Source organism: Manacus candei, unplaced genomic scaffold, assembly GCF_025592945.1.
Source record: "Manacus candei isolate 608988 ecotype Guabito, Panama unplaced genomic scaffold, ASM2559294v1 h1tg000013l, whole genome shotgun sequence".
NCBI lineage: Eukaryota > Metazoa > Chordata > Aves > Passeriformes > Pipridae > Manacus > Manacus candei.
In genome coordinates, this window is record NW_026138061.1 from 10,251,848 (window position 1) to 10,272,500 (window position 20,653).

General features: G+C 40.1%; 1 protein-coding gene across 1 annotated transcript in view; it reads right to left on the bottom strand.

Moving 5' to 3' along the window:
• COL22A1 (collagen type XXII alpha 1 chain) overlaps window positions 1-20,653 on the bottom strand; it is a 196,044-nt gene that overhangs the window by 75,260 nt on the left and 100,131 nt on the right. The window contains exons 15-22 of the mRNA XM_051778556.1: window positions 19,722-19,775; window positions 17,832-17,876; window positions 13,322-13,375; window positions 11,944-11,997; window positions 9,452-9,487; window positions 7,908-7,937; window positions 6,965-7,018; window positions 6,014-6,067 (exon numbers count right to left, since the gene is read on the bottom strand). Of these exons, the coding sequence (XP_051634516.1) occupies window positions 6,014-6,067; window positions 6,965-7,018; window positions 7,908-7,937; window positions 9,452-9,487; window positions 11,944-11,997; window positions 13,322-13,375; window positions 17,832-17,876; window positions 19,722-19,775 (381 nt within the window). The remainder of the gene's footprint in view (window positions 1-6,013; window positions 6,068-6,964; window positions 7,019-7,907; window positions 7,938-9,451; window positions 9,488-11,943; window positions 11,998-13,321; window positions 13,376-17,831; window positions 17,877-19,721; window positions 19,776-20,653) is intronic.

The window sequence follows — 20,653 nt, forward strand, 5'->3', positions numbered from 1 at the left end:
GCACTGCTTCATGCATTAAGAAAGAAAATAATTAAGAACTCTGGTGCATGGATGAATATAAAAGATTCACGATCTCTAAGCTGGGAAACAGGAGTCCCTGAGGTATTTCTAACTAGGGTTGGCATTAGCACCAAGGGAGGCAGAGCTCACTGACTCCTCTGCATACAAAAAAGAACCCTCCAGAGGAACCAGAGACCTTTGCTGGTGCAAAGGAAGAATAAACCAGAATCTAGGGTATACCCTTGAGATGAGTTCAACCATACAGATGCAGCAGCATTTGTGTTCCCATGGGTTTGACCTCAAATAGTTCAAAGGGAAAAAAATCCTACATGAGTAAAACGAGAAAGGATGGAGTAGCACTGAAGTTAAGGCAGAGGTTGGGTTTGTTTCTCAACCCAACAGTGGACTTGTTGTGATTCTTCAGGCAAGTCACATATTTTATAAATATTGTCTATTCTTTCCTCGTATGTAATAGACACTAAATAATTAATGCTTCTGAAGTCGTTAGCAATATTCTAGGAGAGTACAAGAGGAGTCAAGTTAATGTCTTAGAGACAGAGAAGAGGGACTCTCCCTCATTTCTACTTCTCATCCAGACTGATTTTCTTCTTGGAGGAAAATACAATTAAGCAAGTTTCATGTCGCTGATGATATAAATGGTAATACACATGCTTAAAAGTCATATACATAATTTTTCCTTTATTTTTTCTTTATTGAAACATGTCCAGAAACAACATCTATGAACAACTACTCCCCCCAGAGTAGCTCAACTGGTTAGAGCACAGTGTTAATAACACCAATGTTGTCAGTTCATTGCCTGTATGGGCCATTCTCTTAAGAGCTGGACTCAATGATCCTTATGGGTCCCTTCCAACTCAGAATAATCTGTGAAATCCTAAGAAACAGATTCCTACTGACTTAAATGAATGAAAAAGCTAAAATATCACAAGCAAAACTTGTTTTTGTCATATTTTCCTTGGTATTGACTGAGATTCATTAGCTGGTGTGTCAGAATCTGATCATCTAACTATTTTTATCATTAAAAAAACCCAAAAACCTGAAAAAATCAGAAGTCACATACAGAAGAATATAAGAAGAAAACTAAAGGAATGATTATAGGGTCCTTGGGTATCAGAAGGATTTTGTAATCATTTCCAAAACTCTAATACCAATAAAAACTTGCTTATATACTCAAGTGCATGCATTATTCATGAATGTTCCATCTCCTTTTCCCAACATCCATAATTTCTTTTCTTGTCAAAGCCAAAAAGAGACCATTTTTAACCCAGAGGACTCACACCACCTCATGGTTCAATGTCAGTTTTCAAGTTAAAGATGCTCATTTTACCAACTGCTAAGGTGACCATGCAAAGGACACTGTTAAAAAACTCATTTAAATAAAGAAATAAGCTTTTGAATAGATCATACAGGATGTAGTGGGTGGAGCCAGACATGGGAGATGAGCATCCCTGCACGTCACTCGATGTGGGAGCTACAGGTCAAGGTGGCTGGTTCCACAGTTACAACACTGAGGCCAACATACAACACAGTGTAACCAATTCCTTCATGTCCCACCAACACACTGTTCTGTTTCCATGCTACTTCCTGGGCACACTAATCTGTGGCAGCAACGAGAGATGCAAGAGGAGCCTTTTATCCTTTCCTTGGGTATAATGCTGAGAAACTTTGGTGCTTTCCAAACACTAAGAAATCCCTTAAAGCAACATACAATTATACTGCTGGAGAGACTAAGGGTGGTTTCCCATTGTGAAGGGGACATCTGGGCCACTCGGAGGTTGGTCAAAATCAAACTATAACGGATTTGCTCCATGTCATTATAGCCTGTCTATGAAGGACAGAAATACTTGCTGGAAGAAATTATGGGAGCAAAGCTCAGTGAAATGTCACATTTCTTAATAATATGACAGAGAAACCCAGCAATTATGCTTTGTTACCTATAGTTAGAAAGTTAGAATCTTACACTGCTAAGTGTGTAAGAATGTGTATCCTTCAACTACATGATATATGCTATGTGCCTTCATCAGCAATTTGAAAAACAGCACAGTTAAAAATGTGTTTCATTGGAAATGGATGTCTTTACCTCACTGACAATAATAGCTTCACTCCATTTTACTAATTTTCTTACATTTCGATTTCTGCATGCCTGAACTTTGTCAGGGCAGGTAATGTCATCTGAACATTTTAAGCACCTACAAATGAATATAAACACAACCACTAATCAGAAAGGTATCTACTATACAGAAGACAGGAAACCAAGGAAAATATTGTCTCCACTCTGCTACAGGGGAAAGTTTGAAAGGTATCATAGCCCAAGATTGTTTCCCAACTTGCTGTCCCAATAGCCAGAATGGCCATATATTTTCTTATCATGTTTTTCTCTGATGTTTGGCCCCAGGAACAGAGGTGAATTTGGTACCAAGTACATAGGAAATGTCCTTAGTTGTGAACAAATATGACTGTGAACAAAAATGTCAACTGTTTCCTTTGTAATCAAGCAGGATGTTGGGATTATCCATTTCACCCCCGTTTTCTTACCTCTACATTACTAGAGAAGCCAGAAGATGTCCAGCAATGTTAGTCAATGTTTGAGGTCCCTGAAGGCACCAGCCTTTTGTAGTCTCTGTATGCATTAGATAACAATAGTAAATTTTGAAGTGAGAGCATCTCCATAGCTTGAGGACGAAAATACTGTCAGGGTTGGGCAGATTATAGGTGATTATTAGGGCTGTTGTGGCAAAGTAAAGGTTTATAAGGACTTCTGGATATCAAGAAAGACCACATCTTGGGACTGGCTCCTTCCAAATAGTTTACCTAATTTGCTGGGCGAACTTATTCTCCTCTCTCTCCTGGATTATTCTCCCCTTAGAGTTACCAATGAACTATCTCCTTCCCTTGGACCCTGCAAGTCTAAGGTGGTTCAAATCAAGTGAAATTCATACACAGAGAAATAAGAGTGGAAAGTGTTGACTGCCGAATTCAAGTTGTGACTGGTCTGAACAGGAACATCATATGCAACAACCCACTTAGGAGAGAGATGGGTCAAGAATGGAAACTCAAATACGTGTATTTCTGTCCCACCATCGAACATATGAAGAGCTCAGCAGCCTTCAGAGGTCTGTTAACTTTATCTGTCCCATGACAGCTAGCAGGGATAAACTTTTCCTGTATTGACAAGTGCTCTTAACAATTCTTCTCTGGGTGGAGGGTGTGCCCTGAACCCAGTAGTCCCCAGTTTTGAGAGAATCCTGTAGGCTCTACTCTAAAACAAATATATGGCACTTACTGAGACTCAAAGCCTTGTAATCTACTTGTAAAGAGACAAGAAAAGCCTGTTAATCTTTTTTGTAGTGTTCTGACTTCAGGAATAAACATTCAGGGCATGTGGACACGTGCATGAAAACCTGCTGAAACGTGACAGCTGAATTAAAGATGCAGAGGCCTCTGCTTTGTAACTTGCTCCTGGAGCTGTGCTCGTTCTTCTTGTCTCCAAACTGACAGACTGTGACACCAAACTTTGCAATTAGCTCACAAAAAGAGTCTTGCAATATCATTTTTAGAGTAACTTCTAATTTTACACCCAACTCTCATTTTGTGCTTTGCACAAATTATTTTGAGCATGAAGTAACTTGAAAAAAGGGGAATAATTACTATTACTTATCTGCCTGACTCATGCACATTGGAGTCTTAAATATGAAGGACATTCATTAAAGGTTACTGTTTTATAAAGATATTTTCCATTAATTTTCTTTTCATAAGGCTATTCTTACTATCCTATGAGACTCCTGTATTTGTTTTGTTTTGTTTTGTTTTGTAGTGATTGTACTTTGAGCTTGGAAAATTTTTGACAATGCAAAAACTAAGATGCAGTCCAGCACATCAAACTCAAAATGGCCTAGCTCCTACCTCGTACCTGTGTGGGAATTACTGCTACAGGATAAATGTTTTCCTTCTGAAATATCAATCACTTGAATGAAATTGTATCATTTAAAAGAGAGGCAAATTCTTGAAATCCAAGTCATTGAGTACACTTCAGAAGAATCTTGTGTTTAAGCTGGATTGCCCAAAGACCTGCATGCTTTCCAGGAGCATGTCATACATCTGCACCTTTCGTGTCCATCAAGAAGGGGAGTTGGTTTATTTCCAACAAATATTTCAGTAGAACAGGTGTCAAATACTTTAGAGAAGAATCAAAGTACTTCAATTCTCTTCAATTTCACAGAAGAAAAAGAAAGAAAGGAACAGAGGAAAAAAAAACAAAACCACAAAAACACTCTAAAATTAAACCAGTCTCTCAGAGTTTTACTTCTTTTTCAATCAGTTTTAATAAAATCAAGTCAGTACTGTCTGTCACTCATAGGTCTTACAGGACACGTGAGAACAGCAAAGAACCTTTCTTCCCCCAGTGTGCTCTTGAGGATGTTGTCAAAATGCAGACATCAAGTGCCAGGCACTTGGAAGAAGCTGACTAATAAAATGAACAGAGCCCATTTGCTTGGTTCAGTTTGAGAGTGTTATCTGCTCCCCAAAAAGTTCTGTGTAGATCCACCAAACCCAGGACTTTGATTCATCTCATGTTTTAAGTCACTGAATAATGGTCTTTAATTTAAAAAAATATATCCATTAACCTAAGATGCCTGGTGACTAATAAAGACCCTTAGGAGAAGTCTAACTAGCTAGACACAACAGAGTCTAGGGAAGAAATCAAAGACAGTATGGATCAAATGACATCTCTAATCAAATGATCCTTAGCAGCAGCATTTTCTGTTCTGTTGAAGGTCCTGACAGATCACTGTCCTTTACTCAGCTAATATGCTCTATTAATCTTATTCAAGAAACAGCAGGCTTTAAAAACAGAACAATTCTGAATTTACCAACTCACGAGTAAATCACTGCACCGTTATTTGCTATAGTGATGTTTTCTAAGGACTGGGAAAGTAAAGGAAAGCAAGTAAATGAATGCCCTTTTCCACTGAGGCGTTGACACAAGACTGCATGTAGCGTTTCCCAAGGAGAAGATTCCTAAAAGTCATGCTTACAGCTCCATTTAATAGCATGCAATCCAATGAAAAGTCTGTAGAAAACCACTTACCAAGGTGTTTATTCCTTCCCTGTACTGTCCTTTGCCCATCTCCTTCCCATGCTCATAGACAGTGTTCTCACACTCAGTCTGTTGACAGCACTGGTGCTGACTCAAGTGCAAAGCACTGAAGGCAACCCCCATGACCTCCTCTAAGGAATGAGCTATGATCAGGTCTCTGTGACTACTTAAAAAAGTGAACCCTCAAACAGCAGTACTGAGACCCAAGTGACTGACTCCACGAAGGCTAAGCAGGTGTCTCACTTCCACTCTTATCTGTTGCGAGATGTTTTTCATGTGAACAAGCTGAAGCAAGGAAAGGCAGTTTCAGAGCATGAATTAACATGTATTAACATCAGGCCCACCATGAAATTTACACTTTAGCAGTACTTAAATATTTGAAGACATAATTCTGTGTCAGAAAAAAATCCAGTATTCTTTCACACACAGGAAAACTAAGCTCCTGATGGAGAATGGTTCACCAGCTGCCATTTTGTGGGACCTTCTCTTTGAGTACAGACCAAACAAAATGGAAAACATTAAGTATTGGAAGTGTATTTACATTTATTTGACTTCCAGGACAACAAAAAGTTCTCTGAACTTTCAACCTGACCACATTACTACTGGCCCTACACACTCAGAACCGTATCAAGAATCCTCTTGGCAGTATGGGACAGATGTAAATCACATGGAAGCACATGGAAGGAAAGAAATCACACTGTATACAACCTGTGGACTCCAAGAGATACTGAAAGCTGCGGGACCATAAAGAAGGAAGTTAGGAAAGGATCTGAGCCTCCAGGATCCTTAAATAAGTAGAAAAGTATATGTGAAGTGGGTGAAAGCAGCAAACTTCATTGAACAAAGGCATCCCAAGCCTCCTGAGAATCAAAATAAATAAAAAAAGAAACTCACCCTTTGACCTGGTAAACCAGGAACTCCAGGTTTGCCTTCTAGACCAGGCTTTCCCTTTAAAAGTGAAAAGTTTTAGAAAGTTAACAGAATAAGAGAAACTAATTAACTGTATAACAATTTCCTAGCTGATTTGTGCTACCATTACTGTGTGGCTACTTAGGCAACTCTTACCTGATATTTATGCTGTCCTTTGAGCAGAAGAGAATGAGAAAACAAGATAGGGAAAAGTGACAATGCCCTGATTAAATACAGAGCACAGAACTATATTTAAATTACATAATTCAAACCAGATTTATGTAATTAACAGATCTTCACAATGTCATCAATTTTACAAAAGCCAATTGACAGTGAAACACAGTGAACAATTCAAAAGAAAGGAAACAGTGTTTGCAAATGAGGCAGCAGTGACAATCTGAAATGAGATATCCTGCAGAGCTGGGTTATAAAATATAACTCAAATAAACTGCAATTTAAGTTGAAATTAAGAATGCTGGTATGTGTTAATAGTTGCAAAAATTTTGTGGAAACGTGAACACACATACCCAATTCTTAGGTTTCATCTACAAAATATTTTAACCAAGACCTTGTGGCATAACACCAATGCCTTTGACAGCAACTGTTCCCTGACCTTCATGATGTGACAGCTCACAAGTTATCAGTGAGTGCCTCTCTGAGGTGTGCTGATTGCCTATACAGCTCTACAGGACATTAGAAATAGTAAAACAGTGAGGTTCTGCATGACAACAGCCTTGAGGCAAAGTCTGCCCATGTCCTGGGTGCCACCTCCCTATGTTAAGAGTGACCATCCACAGCAGAACACCTTCTTTCAGTAATGAATTAAAATGGAGGCTGTGGGCACTGTTTAAATATCTTAGTGCCTGAATAACATATGAAGTTTTGGAGTCTGAGTTTCAGCTTCTGGAATGGCAAACAGTGAGAGAAACAACTTACTGGAGGTCCAGGAAGCCCAGGTTGGCCTTGTGGTCCTCGTGGCCCAGGCTTTCCCTACAGAAATGTTTTTTTAAAAAGAAAGTTAAAATATCGTTATGAAAAAGTGCATGGGCACATGAGTCATGTTGTCTGTATTTACAGGACCTATACCACCCCTTTCCCCATAGGTCCCAAAAAAAACAGTGCAGAGACCAGCTGGTTTTCTCCTTAAACCTCTGACTACTTGAATTATCAGCACTCATTAGACTGTCCACAGACTGATCCACCCACACTCAGCAGGCATTTATCCATAACTGGTTCTTTGCTTTTTAAAGATAGTAACTCTACCAAAGACACTGGGATATCATGAGTATTCCAATAAAACACTGTGGGTTGGGGGTTTGATGGTGGAGAAGAGCAATTCTTGCATGAACAGCTTCAAAAGGCCTTTCCCCCAGGTCAGCACAGCTCTGAACGGCTTTAAAGTATCGACTATATGATGCAAATTATTATATTAAGTAGCAGGTAAATGCAAATTAGGCACCTACCAACACAAAATCAAGTTTAAATATATTTTTTAATACATAGGGCTAACAGACTGAAGCAAGGGATATGCTTCCCAGTTTGAGTGTCCAAGTTCAGAGACAAAAGAGGTATAAAACTCAAATACAGTTTAACTTTAATGTTAACCCTTCCCTGTTCTTAAATAATTGCATAGCTGACGGTACAATTCGTACTTCTCGTTTGCGTTAGGTTCACTGCACCTGAAAAGAACATTGCCCTTTTTCCTTTCTTGTTTATTTTCTCCACTGTAAATAGGAAAACTTATTTCTTGATTTCCTGATAATGCTTCCATCCACCTTCTTTTTACAGTATTATTTTAAAGAAAAACCTAACCGAACAGAAAACAAAATTACATTAAAATATTCTTGCAATGAAAGAATAGATATTGAATCTCTCTTACTTCCTCTCCTTTTAGGCCTTCAATATGCACCTGCAATAGAATCGCAGAGTCATAAAGAATGAAAAAAGTAAAGACAAGATGCAAGGGTATGATGGTCCCCCTCAGGGTATTTTTCTCCCCTTGCTATTCCTTCGAGTTGCTCAGTAACTCCTACAACTCTTCAAATCCTGTTGAAGGCTGGGGGATGTTTTCTATTTAAACAGCTCAGGCTGACACAAGTTACCTAATGACACAGTTACCTATGAAATGATTTGTGTGGCTGTATAAACAGCAAGAACTTAATTCATTATCTCGTCATATAAACAAGTCAGTCAATTCCCCAGATCTTCTTTTACTCAAAGTTACAAAGATCAGTTGAACACAGAAGGCATCACATAACCAGTAGACCAGCTTGAGATATGCCCTGCCTGTTTTGCACCCACCTGCTGTAGCTTTAGGCTCATTTCCAGCTTTTATACGCATCTTTCAAAATTTCTTGGTAACTCCTGTCACGTCATTACTACCACATTTGAGCAGGACAGTAAAAGGTTCTTACCCAAACATGAGTTTTTTTTCATAGCATTCTTTTTCTCATTCCTTTACTTTCTACCACATTCTGCGTAAGGTAAATGCCTGCTGTCTTTCCCATGATTACCAGGGAGTTTCTCATTCTTGTCTTTAGCAGCCATAGTCAAAGAGTGCTGTTTCCTAATACTAATCCTATCTTTTTGGCTAGTAAAAGGTATACTGCCTAACTGCTTTATTACCAGCCCATGCAGAACTCAGTTCTAGACCTCTCCTCTGCATACTTCGTGGTAAATCTTCTTCCATTCACTTGGAGATGATCTCTTCATACAGACAATATTAGTCTCAGGACATTCTTACATCCCTGCCAGTGATGTCCCTGGCATCAGTGAAGGCATTGCTGAAGGCAGAGGGGGGGATGCACTAAGGATGATAAATCTAGTGCCACAGGAAAGGTAAGCCCCATTCTCCTGTTTTCTCAGTTTTCTTTTTTCATCCATACTTCCAGCACATCAGGTCCTGGTTGTCTTATATTCCACCAGGACTTTTTCAGACATAAGCCAAGGAAAAATCATTCGCCCACATCAGAAATTGCTTTTCTTCTCTCTCCCCAACTCTCACACTGAGTCTATGTCAAAGGCACTCAATTCTGGAATTTCATTTTCTTTTATGACTTTTACAGGCTCTATGTACCAAAGACCACTTGGAATCAACTCAATGACTGTCAGAAATCACACAGTCCTGTCATAGTATTGCTCTGTCTGATGCACCTAAGGAGTGCTTTCATTGCCTCTTCAAGTCCTGAAGAGGCACTCACAATATCCCAAAATTGTGGTAGTGCTTCTCTTTGTCGGAACCTATCACTTCCCTTCTTCAAAAATCTTCACTGCCTATAGTCTCTCTTTTTTGAAAAAAAAAAAAAAAAACCACACCAGAAATATTTAACATCTTTCAGTAAGATCCCCACACCCCTCACTTCCACCTTCTCATGCAATAATGCCTACAAAGTATGAGAAAGCTGAAAAAACAATAATTCTTACTGAAGTGCCAGGCAATCCTGGAGGTCCTGGTTCACCCTGCAGGATAACACAAAAGGAATTAAAAAACATAACACAGACCACAACAATACACGGTACAATACATAACATAATGCAAAATGAAAACAAACCTCTGAGCATATTTTTCAGCTGCTGTTGTACATTATTATTTTCAATACCAATCTGCTCTGCTCTGCAGAGGAATAAGTCCAAGAACTAGTTGGAGTCTGTATTACTGTGATGTTTACATTGATTTAATGACATTTAGTGACTTAAAATGAATGATGCACTAGATGCACCATAGCAGTAGATTTGTGCTTCAAAAATCTTATATTTGGTGTTCACATACCACACAAATTAACCTGCTTGACGCTTAGACCCCCAACAGACCCGCAAGAGGATGGATATTTGGGGGGTCAAAATGTTTTTGTTTGTTAATGACCAAAATAACTTTTCAAAAAAAGTAAGAACTTTCCCCAAGTGATTTTATAGAGCAAATCATACTATATACTATGTAGGACACTGAGATGCTACACCCTTTTCCCATGATTTATTGTCATATAGGTTATCAATTTGTTCCAGTCCATTTTTCTCCAGCAATGTCCACCATGTATTATGCTTTAAGACTATGAATCCAGAAGGTATATCCTTTACTTTAGGTACAGACTGGTGCTAAATTGATCACGTAGCTTCCTTCTACACTCTGTTCATTACTCACGTAGGTCTCTGAATGACCCAACATATTTTTTGTATTCTTTTCTCTGAAGACAAGCTCAACTAGTATTTGTTATTTATTCATAGAGTCATAGAATGGTTTGGATTGAAAGAGGCCTTAAAGATAGAATTACTGAATCATTAAGGTTGGAAAAGACCTCCAAGGGCACTGAGCTCAACCTTTGACTGAACACCAGCATGTCAACTAAACCACAATCACTAAGTGTAACATCCAGTCATTTCTGAACACCTCCAGGAATGCTGAATTCACCACCTGCCTGAGCAGCCCATTCCAATGCTTATCCACGCTTTCAGTGAATAAATTCTTCCTGATGTCCAATTTGAACCTCTCCTGGTGTAGCTTGAGGCCATTTCTTCTTGTCCTGTTGCTACTTGCCTGGGAGAAGAGACTGAGCCCCACCTGCCTACAACCTCTTGCCAGGTGGTTGTATACAGTGATAAGGTCCCTCCTGACCCTCCTTTTCTCCAGACTAAACAACCCCTGCTTCTTCAGTTGCTCCTCATATGACTTACTGTCTAGACCCTTCCCCAGCTCAGTTGCCCTTCTCTGGACATGCTCCAGCACCTCAATGTCATTCTTGTCACAAGAGGCCCAGAACTGAACAAGGATTTGAGGTGTGGCCTCACCAGTGCCCAACTCAGAGGGACAATCCTTGCTCTGGTCCTGCTGGCCACACTATTGCTACAGCTCAGGATGCCCTTTCCCCTCTTGCCCACCTGAGCACACTCTGGCTCATGTTCAGCCACTGTCGACCAGGACTCCCAGGTCCTTCCCCACCAGGCAGCTTTCCAGCCACTCTGCACCCATCCTGTGGTACTGCAGGGGTTGTTGTGACCCAAGTGTAGGACCTGTCACTTTGCCTTATTGAATCTCAATCCAGCCTGTCCAGAATATCCGGTTCCAGCTGTCTTGCCTTGGACAGGGATGCCACCCATTAGATCAGGTTGCCCAGGGCCCCATCCAAACTGGTCTATTCTGAAGAAATACTGAAGAGACACACAGCAGCTGCTCTGAAAGTATTGGACCAAGGAGCAAAACATCTTCTGAAAGCACCAGATGCGGCTGCTTCAGAGACATGGATGAAGTGTTATGAACTCAAGACTGATCACTACTGCAGAGAGAGAACAGAGAGTATTGCTTCCAATCTCTGCATTCTTGGATAAGCTCACTGCCTTATCTGGAGGAGAAAGAGAGAAAGAAATCCAGAACTGACTGTGCCTTTCCACTCATGCCAAAGACCTGTGTCGGAAATATCAAAACTACAACATCATCTCTAACAGAGAGGGAAATATAAGGCTGCCCTGAAAACTTTAACAACTGCAAAAATAACAAGGTCAAAATTGCTGCTGAGTGCAGTGAATAATTATTTTGCAGGGAAGAGGCTCAGAGTCATTTTATTGACACTTTTTGAGTCAATTATACATCTCCTGGGTCAGAAAATCAGCTTCTACACAAACATATTGACATTTCTTAGGTGAGGAAGATTTTCTGACCCAAACTGCATTCTATTTCCTTCTACTCCCACTATGGGGGCTTAACAAAGAGCAGTGGAGCTATAACCAGGCACACTTTAATACCCGCTTTTACCCATTTCAGAAGCAATGCCAGGAAAGTTAAACATTTAAGTGGATATACACTTCAGTAATACACAACAAGATAAATAGTAGACCAACAGCTCTGATATTTTCAGCACTGGGGGCCAAAGAAGAATTAACAAATGTGTTTCCAAACCCCTCCTGGGCATCCCATCCAACCTTACCTTTTCTCCTTTGGTCCCACTAGCACCTGGAGGGCCGGGGCTGCCAGCAGGGCCCTATAAACAGGTAAAATGGAGAGAAAACTCTTTGTTTTTGAAGTACAGGAAAAACATAAGGCTGCAGATATTGGCAGCACAAAGGGTGATGTCTCATTGCACTAGGATAGGAGCTAATAGAACACACAAGGCTGCTTTGGCTCTGCTGCATAGAGAGGAAAGAGAACAATGATGGAGATGCCACAGGAGCCACAATAACACCAATCCAACTTCAGCTGGTTCAAAAGAATTGTAGTTCAGTGGGTATATCAGTGTCAAACACAAAATTCAGTATCAAATTCAGGCGTGAAGATCTGCCCACTCCTAGGTGTCTAGACATGAAAAGGGAAAAAAAGCTTCCGAACTTCTGTTCCAACTTCTGTAACAGGGCTTCACTTGGAGAAATTGTTCCTTTGGAACAATAGACAATCAAGATCCATCTTCATGTCCTTGTGCAATTTCCCACTTCATCTACATTTGCTGCAAGTAGAAACCAGTTCTGTAAGCAGTATAATGGGCACAGTAAACACAACTCCTTGGGATTCCAGTGCTGCCTGTAGCACCAGAAAACATTTCCATCTTATGAGGATAGTGATAAACACTAACTAGACACACACTTCTCCATACAGGGTAAACTGTGACTGAGAAACAGAGCAGGATGCAGATGCAGCAGCCTGGAGGCTTCAGGCTCGAGGGTGGCAATGATTAGCTGCATGGCTTTTGGAAATCACTTCTAGCCTCTGCTTCTTACTTTGTCCTTTGCTATTTAGACCAGAAGATCCTTGAGAGGAAAGGATGCCTCTCATTAAGTATCATATCCTGAGTAATGAAAACAGTCTTGTGGGATCTACAGATAGCGGTTTTAGACAAAGCATTATGTGTCTGATCAGCAGAAATGTACTGATCTTTTAGACAATTTTCTGGTTTGTTCTTGTCTTAAAAATGTAAATAGTTCAAGTCTTTTTGATTGAAAACAAACCAAATATATTAAATCCAGTTCTCTTCCTTTCATGTTGTGGGAAGGGAAAAAAAAGTTCATAAAAATCAGGCTTAAACAACTGAATTTTTATGTGTGATTTCTTATATGTTTAACAAAAAGTAAGACAAACATTTAATCTATCAATTTGAAAGGACTGGCATTTCCTTTAAATGTATATTGCATTATAGTTTAATTCTAAAACCAACTAAACAAAAAAAAACCCCAACTGTACCCACAAAAACCCTTAGAGCAGGCATGTGGGGGGGTCCTGCCATGATTCAGCAGTTGCCCAGGATAAGTCTCAGTTTTAAGAGTCAACTTTCACTCTTTTCAAAAAAATGCTTCCAGTCATTATTTGCAACATACCTGTCTCCCCTCCACACCTGGCTTTCCAGGGAACCCATCCAGGCCTCTCTCTCCCTGGAAAAAGAAGACAAAAAACCACTACATCTCAAATCCGTGGTGTTTAGGTCACTACTCTGCAGGTGATCTTCATGGTATTTGCTCCAACAGTAAGGAATAAGGAGAGAAATTCCAGACAGCCCAATAGAGAAAATGTCTAAAGTTCCCACGTCTTGTACCACGAAAAGTTGCTGTGACCAAAAGCAGCTGTGCAGTAGTTTTCTATGTTGGCATCCTTCCTCTGCCTACTGGGGTGGGTTCACAAAAACTGGGTAGCATACACCAGGAGAACCATCAGCCTGGAATAACTCTTAAGAAAATAATGAATCCACAATTCAGCAATAGCTCAGTTTTCCCCGGTAAAGAAAAAGTGTTTTGGTTTTCAACTATCCTTTCTGTAACTTAGGGGAAAAATTTATCTGTTCCTTTATGTCTTCAGAACTGGACATTACACAAAGTCCACAGTAATCAATTTCACTACTTTATTTTTATTACCTGAAGATATGGGATTTTTTCGCCTGCACCAAAACCTGACTTTTTCTCGCTACAGTTCCAGACTAGTGTTTCTTTTCCTAACCTCCTGCAGAGAACAGACTGTTTCCTTCGTCTTTACAATGTTTTATGTATTTGAAGACCTACAAGACTCTCCTTTCAAACTTCTCTAGACTTAACAACCACAATACTTCTAACTTTTCTTCATGCGCATGTTTTTCAGACTTCTGACCATTTTTGTTTCTCCCCTTTGTGCAGTTTCCAATTTTTGCATGTTTTCACCGTATCTAAGTGCGTGAACCTGGACACAGCTGAGGCTTTGAGTAGAAATATTATTTCATGTTTCATAAACTATTCTTCTGTTTAAATGCCAAGACAACATCTACTTTGCCCCAAAACCCCTTTCACAGGACAGCTCCTCGATCACTTGTTCCCAGTCTTTAGCGCTGTGAAATTTGTTGTCCTACACCTATGAATCATCCTGCAGTTTCCCCTTCTCAATCTCGTCTTCTGTTTGGGAGATTATGTTTTCAAGATAATTTTGAATTCTGACCCTGACCTCTACTGTACTTCCACGTTCAAGCTTAAGATATTCCATATTTTATAATCCAGGTTCTTGATAGAGAAAAAGACTGGATCAAAAACATACTTGTGCTGAACTTCAGTCTTACAGATTGTGGACCTTGACCATTTCAGCTTCTTTAGTTAAAAACTCTTTGAAACAGGCACTTTCTTTTTCTCTGTAAATTCCTTAAACCTCTCTAAAATGGAACACAGATTTTACTTGGATGTTGCACACACAGCTGAATATAAACTATCAAAAGCACACACAGGGCCAATGCAAACATGAATGTGCATGTAAAACCAAATTGTACAAGTACAAGCACAAGCAGTGACAACAAGCTGTTAGTTTTGTTCTGCTTTTTTAATGGTTTAGATATTTTAATCCCTTTAGAACTGTTATTACCTACAAACCCGCACTTAACGCCAATGGATTTAACTAGCTCCTTTTGTAAACTACATTGATTTAGCAAGTCAGAAATGGATTTGCAAATCACTTTGTTTATTTTTCCTCCTTAGAAAGTCAATCAGTCTTCTAACATAAATATTATTTTAAATTATGTATTCAAGGAATGAAATTAGAGAGACCCATATCCTACAGAAAACCAGTGTCAGACCCCAGATACACTTGATTTTAGGGTGATGGTTTCCATATTAATGGTTTCCTTTGCACTGACTGAACTATGCATATCCTGATTTCAAGACTTTCAGTAAGCAACATCCTGGTAGATTGCTGACAAAATGTGCAGTGTATTCCCAGGAGAATTTTTAACATCAATATACTGCAGCAACGAGTACTTCACACATGCTGGTTTAGCTGCCAAAACAGAAAAGTGTCAATGTTCTTACTGCTAGTAATGGGGGCTGGGAAAGGCAAATGTATTATTTATACAAATACATAAAATAAAGCTCTTTGAAAATGCTCCAAATGATTGTGTTTTCTGTTGTTTCTACAGAAAAATCTGTCATTATAAATATTTGTTATCATTTTTTCCATTCTTTAAAGACAGCTACTCAGTGAAAGGTATTTTTTTCCAACAGAAAGAACAAACACATTAAAGTTTTATTCTCACATTTTCACTTTAAGACTCCATTTCTTTCTCCTATGCTCTACTGGTCTTCCTGCTTTTAAGCACTGGAAGAAAATGGTGAAGAGTCATAAGAAACTGGGGAAAATCCCAATTTCACCAGAACTTCAGTGCTACTCTCTGACCTCTACCAGTTAGAAAAGGTAATGATTTGTTGAAAAATGATTCCTCACGAGTCTGGAAAAGGGTGAAGGAGAAAAAAACCCACTGCAGAGGAATCTGGCAGCAGCAGACCAGCCCTGCTGCCTCCTTACACAAGCTCTTCTCAATAAAACAGACAAGAATTCAGGATGGACATGTGCTTTTGCAGCAAAAGCAATGCCCCATGTCACACTGGGACTGATGCACATGCCTAAATTAACATGCCAAGTATCCCTGACATACCAGGTTTATGTTGGTGGAGAAATGCATCTTGCTTGTCTCCTGCAGAGTCTGTGCTGGAGTCTACAATGAGCCCACTGAGTTCAAAAAACATGGGAGATCCCTCCTGTGGTGCAGTAGTTTTCCTAAAGTTCAAGTGTAACCAGTACTATTGGATTTGGGAACATCAATGTAAAACCTCAATATTTACATTGGGGGTCCCAAAATATAGGGATAAAGCAGCAAGATGTATTATGGGATATGTATGCTTTTTTGATGCTCAGGGTGCAGATGTGATAGAACAATACTCAGTGCACAGACTGGTGCTTTCATCTGATATTATAAACTCTTTTCTCCTTAGGCACAAAGAAACACAGGTTGTGTAGGTGTCAGTATTCAAGTTACAGACTGAAGAGCAGACAAGGAAATATTTGGCCAGTCGAATTTACGCCCACTGCTTTCACAGTAGTACTTACTGGTAGAAGTTAAAGTAATGGCAGTGGGTGCTCTGAGACCATCATTAAAACGTGGAAAAAAATCAAAGTACAATTGTTGTAGTAGAGATTTGGCTGCTTCAGGAAAAAAAAAAAAAAAAACCAACCCAAAAAGCGGACCTTAATTGTGCATATCCTTCTAATGAAATGAAACCTAATTCATTTCTTCCCCATTTTAATCTTCCTCTAGCTTAGTCAGCTTAGTCAGCTGCTTGCCCACACATAGCTCCAACTTCCTCTCCCATCAAGGTGATTTCAGAAAGATGGATTTTCTTCCGGGAGCCAAATATTCCAGCAGATTAGACAATCTTGCCTCTGGAAAAGCAGCAGAGGCACTGGGTGGACTCAGCACACTGAACCAGTTCTGCAAAGGGCTGAGGGAAAAGCATGAGGAAGACAAAGTATGATCCAGCCTTTTGCTCTGGTTGCACCAACAAGGATAGGTAATATAAAATATAATTCTGGCTATTTTATCATAAACAGCAGAAAGGACACTGGTAAAGAGAAACACAACATCTCACACTAGGGGTCTACTGATAATTTTTACTGGTAGTCAAAAGTTTGGTGTAAATTGCCAGGTTTCCCCTCCAGAAAATGGAAATGAGAGGGAAATGGGAACAAGACTGTGCTAGCAAACCAATGACTCCCTCCTTACAGAGGTATCACTAAAGAGAGTTTAAACACAGGCAAAGCTGCCAGATCATCATTGAGATGTCTCAGGACCAACTTGAGTCATAAGCAAGACAAGGCACTTCTGGGGAGCCTTGAGCACTGTCAGGCAGGTCCACAGCAGAAGTAGGTGCATATCTGATGTGTCTGATCACAGACATCAAACTGCTATAATTAAGACTTTACACCTGCCCATATCTCTTTTTAAAGGTTTATTCCAGGTATAATAGGCACTTGGTCTCTTCCTTAAGCCATAACATAGTTTGAATTACAGAGTGTCCCGTACTGTGTAAAACAGCTATTCCAAACCAGGAAAGAACATAGAACTGGGAAGCAGCTCCATTTGGATGAAACCTTTATTGTAGAAACTACCTGGTACTTAATGCTCCTGATTTAATAGTGATGGGAGAAGACAGAAACATAGGAAGTTGGATAATCTGAGTAAATGAAGCAAGATGGATGCAGATATTGTCAGCAGCAGTCAGTGGTCATTCACAACCCTCAGGTGGTACACACAATGTAGGCACCCCTCTAGATCTCCCCACTGGCATGCCTTCACTCCAGTCCTCTCTCTCGTCCATCCCTGGCTACATACAGACAAGAAGTCCCTAAATGTGTGCTTAGTAGACAGCAGAGATCCATAAAGCTTTCCTGAATGCCCAGGGCACATGGGAGAGCACTGGGAAGTGCAGCATAGTGAGGAAACTCCATTATCCATCCACTTCCAGAGCTGCTGGTCTTGCAGCCCACCTCACCTAATGGTCAGAGGAAAAGAACAGCCTGGCTTTTCCTGGCATGCAGCAGGAATACCTTGTCTCCTCGTGTTCCCTTTTCTCCTCTTTCTCCTTGTAGACCCTAAAAATAAAAAGAAACAGAGATTATAAAGTTCAATCCAAGTAGAGGCATAGTTACCTCCTCTAATTAGTCACCAAGTCACTGTGCACATCTGCACAATCTATTCAACTGAACCTCAAGGACATTTTCAGTTGCCAGTCCTCAAAGTTGGCCGCAGGCATGGTCCAAGCAGACTCACTGAGCAGGGACTACTTGTGGGCCCAAGAACATCTGTAACATTATATTGCCTGCAGACATGCAGCCCTCCTGCCAACAGCAGTGTAGAGGGACAGGGAACACACCACAGCTGCAGATGGTCTGGAAAACAACCAATGCTCTGCATTTTTCATGTTCCTTGTAAACAATGAGGACTCTGGTTGAGGACGATACTGATGGGAAAACCTATCGCATAAAAAAGCAAGAATTCCCATTCCTAGTGGGACTGGATGCAGTAGCTAGGCAGACAGCAGGTAGCTCTGAGAACTGGCAAGTGTTAGATGTACTCTGACCCGGAGGCCCAGCACATTTTTGTGCTGTGAATCCAATGCCAGTGTTCCTCTGGACTGCATAATTCACCTCCTCCCAGCTACACCAGAAACATTGCTGGAGCTCAGTTTGATGTGGCACTAACACAGGTCATCAATTCAATGGGCAAGAACCATATTTCACCTTCCCTTGGCATAGCAAGCACCTTGTATTTTACCTTTATTGTGGAAACTGAGCAACCAGCTAACAGCTATAGAGAGACAGATATGCTTCAGTCAATAGTGACTTGTCTGAAACTGCCAAAGCTTAAAATGCTGCTTACTATGACAGCATATTTGTATTTAAACTTCAGTTTACTTTACACTGCAGTGGAGGCTTACCTCCCAGCTAATGAGAGTTGCATATCTGGGTATATTTGGAGGACTTAGGAGGGTTTACATAATCAACCAAATGAGGAGGGATATTTTCGACTAGATCATGTTGCTCAGCACCCAGTCCAAGTTGGCCTTGAATATCTTCATGGATGGGCCATCTACCACTTCCCTGGGCAACCTGTTCCAGACACTCACCATCCTCATTGTAAAAACATTCTGCTTTTTTTTTCTAATCTAAATCTACCCCCTTTTAGTTTAAAACCATTATCCCTTGTCCTACCACAACAGGTCCTGCTAAAAAGTTTGTCCCCACTTTTCTTATAGGCCTTCTTTAAATATTGAAAGTTCACAATAAGGCCTCCTCAGAGCCTTCTCTTCTCCAGACCAAACCACCTCAACTCTCTCAGCCTTTCCTCACAGGAGAGGTGCTCCAGCCTTCTGACCATTTCCATGACCCTCCTCTGGACCTACTTTAAGAGGTCCGTGAATTTTTCTTGTGCTGAGGACCCCAGGGAAAGAGATGCTTACTGGATAGAATCTAATTTATTTTGGTCTGGCTGTCTGTTCACTGGAGGCAGGTTTGTCCACTGAGCCCAAAGACTATTCCCTGAGAGTTTTGAAAATATGATTGGAAACTTGCTGAGAGGTGGTAATTTTTCTTGGTGTTCTATGAAGTTTTCAAGCACCATATAAATGGTGCATCATCACAGACCAAAGTAATTACATTATGGTGAGAGAATCACAAAATCACCAGCTGTTATCTCAATAATAAAGTCAATTCTGTTGACATCTCTCTGCTGGCTACAGGTCTGTTCTCTTTTAAAAAAGTCTGAAGAAACTCAGTGAAGTCAAGAAAGTGTCACCATTTGGACATAGTGCTGGTAAGGGGCCAGACATACCATATACTGCTTAATAATAACAATTAAAAAAATATAGCTGAGCAGAATCACTGAAAAAGTAAAGAAAGTGTCAGGACCATAAAAATTTAAAAAGACACATGACTTACCGGTGCACCTACATAGCCTTTAATTCCAGGAGGACCCTGTTTTCCCTCGGATCCCTGGCAAGGAATTGAGATACAGTAAACCATCAGAAACTCTTTCACATAAGAGAACAAGAATAAAACTAGTTATTCAGAAATGTAAGTTGTTCTTTCAGGCTGTTGAGGCTTCTTGATTCTCTCGGTGCTGATACAGGAGCATCATCTATCTGACTTTCCAAATACCTACCCAAAGTGACACCCCAGTATTTTCCTCTGTCTCTGGCACTTAGACATTAGCAAGTTTTATCCTTCTGCTTCTAGTTTTGCCCTACAAAGGCAAACCACCACATGCAAATTCCTTCTATAGGTTATTTCAGAAGGTTTGGCAATGTCAGTTGCGTGCAACAACTCTTTTGTCTCCTGAACAGTGTTGGTGGAACAACACACGGATATACATTGCTGCAAAAGCTGCAGTTAAGGCCATATCTCAGAATAAATGAACTACTGACTTCAAAATGTTATATGTTTTGAGGAATAAATGAAAAGAAACAGATCAAACCTACATTCTCTAATGTATATTTTTTGCCTAAGTGGGAGAAATGCAAGAGGATCAGGTACATTTCAGCAGTCCTTCAGCTCATTGCACAGTGACTCTCCCTGGAGAGTGTACACTGAAATGGAGAGAACTCACTTTTATGTGTCTTACAGTGTCTGAAAATGATCTGGATCCTCAGCTCCAAGGCTTAACCCTTGGAGCCTGACCTAGAGAACTGATTTGGCATCTTATATGACCTGTTTGACTGATTATTTTCTTACTTATATCACTTCCCCTTCCCCGCCACTACTGTCTAACTCCTGTATTGTGTGGCTGTAATGGGCATAAGGCTTCAAAACAGAGATTTTATTTTTAAATAATTTTAAAATAATTTCTACATTTCACATTAATAGATATTTCA